Here is a 1474-nt window from a genome sequence, read left to right as displayed (position 1 = left end):
TGGAACCTCCGCCACCTCTACCTGCTTCGCGCACCTCAGCTTTTCAAAACCAGGTTTGTCTCTATGCTCTCCCGGCCTTTTTTATTCTTCATTTTAAAATCTATATCCTAGGATCCTTCCCATGTGATCGTCTTATACTTTTTTCATAATTCCAAACCTGAAACCAAAAACCAGCGTACACTTTTGCTGCCTGCCTGCTGGAACCTGACGCCCAGACTCAACCAAGGCCCAGTTTGTGCCTGGCCGATGAAATTTGGATTTCCGGTCCCAGGCCCAGGATGAAGCGGGAGTGGGGTACAGGGGGTGGGTCAAAGAAAGAGGTTTCCATACCTGTGTGTGTTCTTTTGTGGATCTTTAAGTTCTCAGAACGCGCGAACACCTTGCCGCAGCCAGGGAAGGGGCAGGGGAAGGGCTTCTCTCCCGTGTGCACGCGGATGTGGTTGACCAGTTTGTATTTGGCTTTGAAGGGCTTGCCCTCGCGCGGACACTCCTCCCAGAAGCAGATGTGGTTACTCTGCTCAGGTCCGCCGACGTGCTCCACCGTGACGTGCGTAACCAGCTCATGCATGGTGCTGAAAGTTTTGTTGCACGACTTTTTGGGGTTGGCCAGCTGCTCTGGCTCAATCCACTTGCAGATAAGCTCCTGCTTGATGGGTTGGCGCATGTAGCGGAAGAAGGCTCCGGCACCGTGATGCGCGGCCATGTTCACGTTCATGGGTCCGTAGCCATGAAGCTGAGGCGCGGCATAGTGCTCCGAACGAGGGCTTGTCACTTGGCCGTACTGCTCGGGCCGCGGGTACATGTCCCCCGAGAAGCCAAGCCTCATCTGCCCATTGACCACGTTGGGCGATGCGTGGCCCGCCGCCTGCTCGTGAAGGCCAGGGAAGAGGAGGTGGCCCGCAGCGTCCGTGTGGCCGTGTGGGCCCCCGAAACCCCCTGCCGAAGCAGCGAAGAGGCTGTGCTGAGCGCTGGCTGCCGCTGCCGCGTCTCCAAAGCCCCGGTTGCGGAACAGAAAGTCCCGCGTGGAGTTGAAGGCTGCGCTGGAATAGGAGCCGACGTGGCCCGGGTGGTGGTGATGGCCAAGGGCCGCGGCAGCCGCATAGCCAGGAGCCTGAGACGTGAAGGCTGTCTGGCCCGCTGAGGCCAGCTCGTGCGAGCTGGGGTTGAGCTTGAAGGCTCCCATGCCGTCGGCGAACGGGTTGATGCCCAGGCCAACGTCGCGTTCGGACACGTCGCCCGCGGAGTGGTGGCGGGACGTGCCAAAGGTGGTCACGCCGATCGCGGGGTACTGGGGGCCGGCGTCCAGGAGCATCGTGGCTGCTCCGGGCGAGCTCCGGCCTCCCGCACCCCCCCCACCCTTGCCTACAGAGGAGGGAAAATTAGGAGGAGGAGGAGGAGGAATGTGAAGGCGGAGAAAACGAGGAAGAAGATGAGAGGGAGGGAGAGTCACTCCACTTCTCGAAGTCCTAGCCCG

At 60.2% G+C, this 1474-nt stretch overlaps 1 protein-coding gene across 1 annotated transcript; it reads right to left on the bottom strand.

Annotated features, from left to right (window-relative positions):
• Window positions 1-217: 217 nt before the first annotated feature.
• ZIC1 (Zic family member 1) lies at window positions 218-1379 on the bottom strand. The gene has a single exon (XM_014455813.2). The coding sequence runs from the start codon at window positions 1310-1312 to the stop codon at window positions 218-220; it is 1095 nt and encodes a 364-aa protein (XP_014311299.1). The 5' UTR covers window positions 1313-1379.
• Window positions 1380-1474: the final 95 nt, after the last annotated feature.

The sequence above is a fragment of the Myotis lucifugus genome, unplaced genomic scaffold (genome assembly GCF_000147115.1).
Source record: "Myotis lucifugus unplaced genomic scaffold, Myoluc2.0 scaffold_50, whole genome shotgun sequence".
Classification (NCBI taxonomy): Eukaryota; Metazoa; Chordata; class Mammalia; order Chiroptera; family Vespertilionidae; genus Myotis; species Myotis lucifugus.
This window is presented reverse-complemented; position numbering and strand designations above follow the sequence as displayed.

Excerpts from the sequence above, each read along its gene's own strand:
- ZIC1 (XM_014455813.2), bottom strand. The coding sequence starts at position 1,312 with ATGCTCCTGGACGCCGGCCCCCAGTACCCCGCGATCGGCGTGACCACC.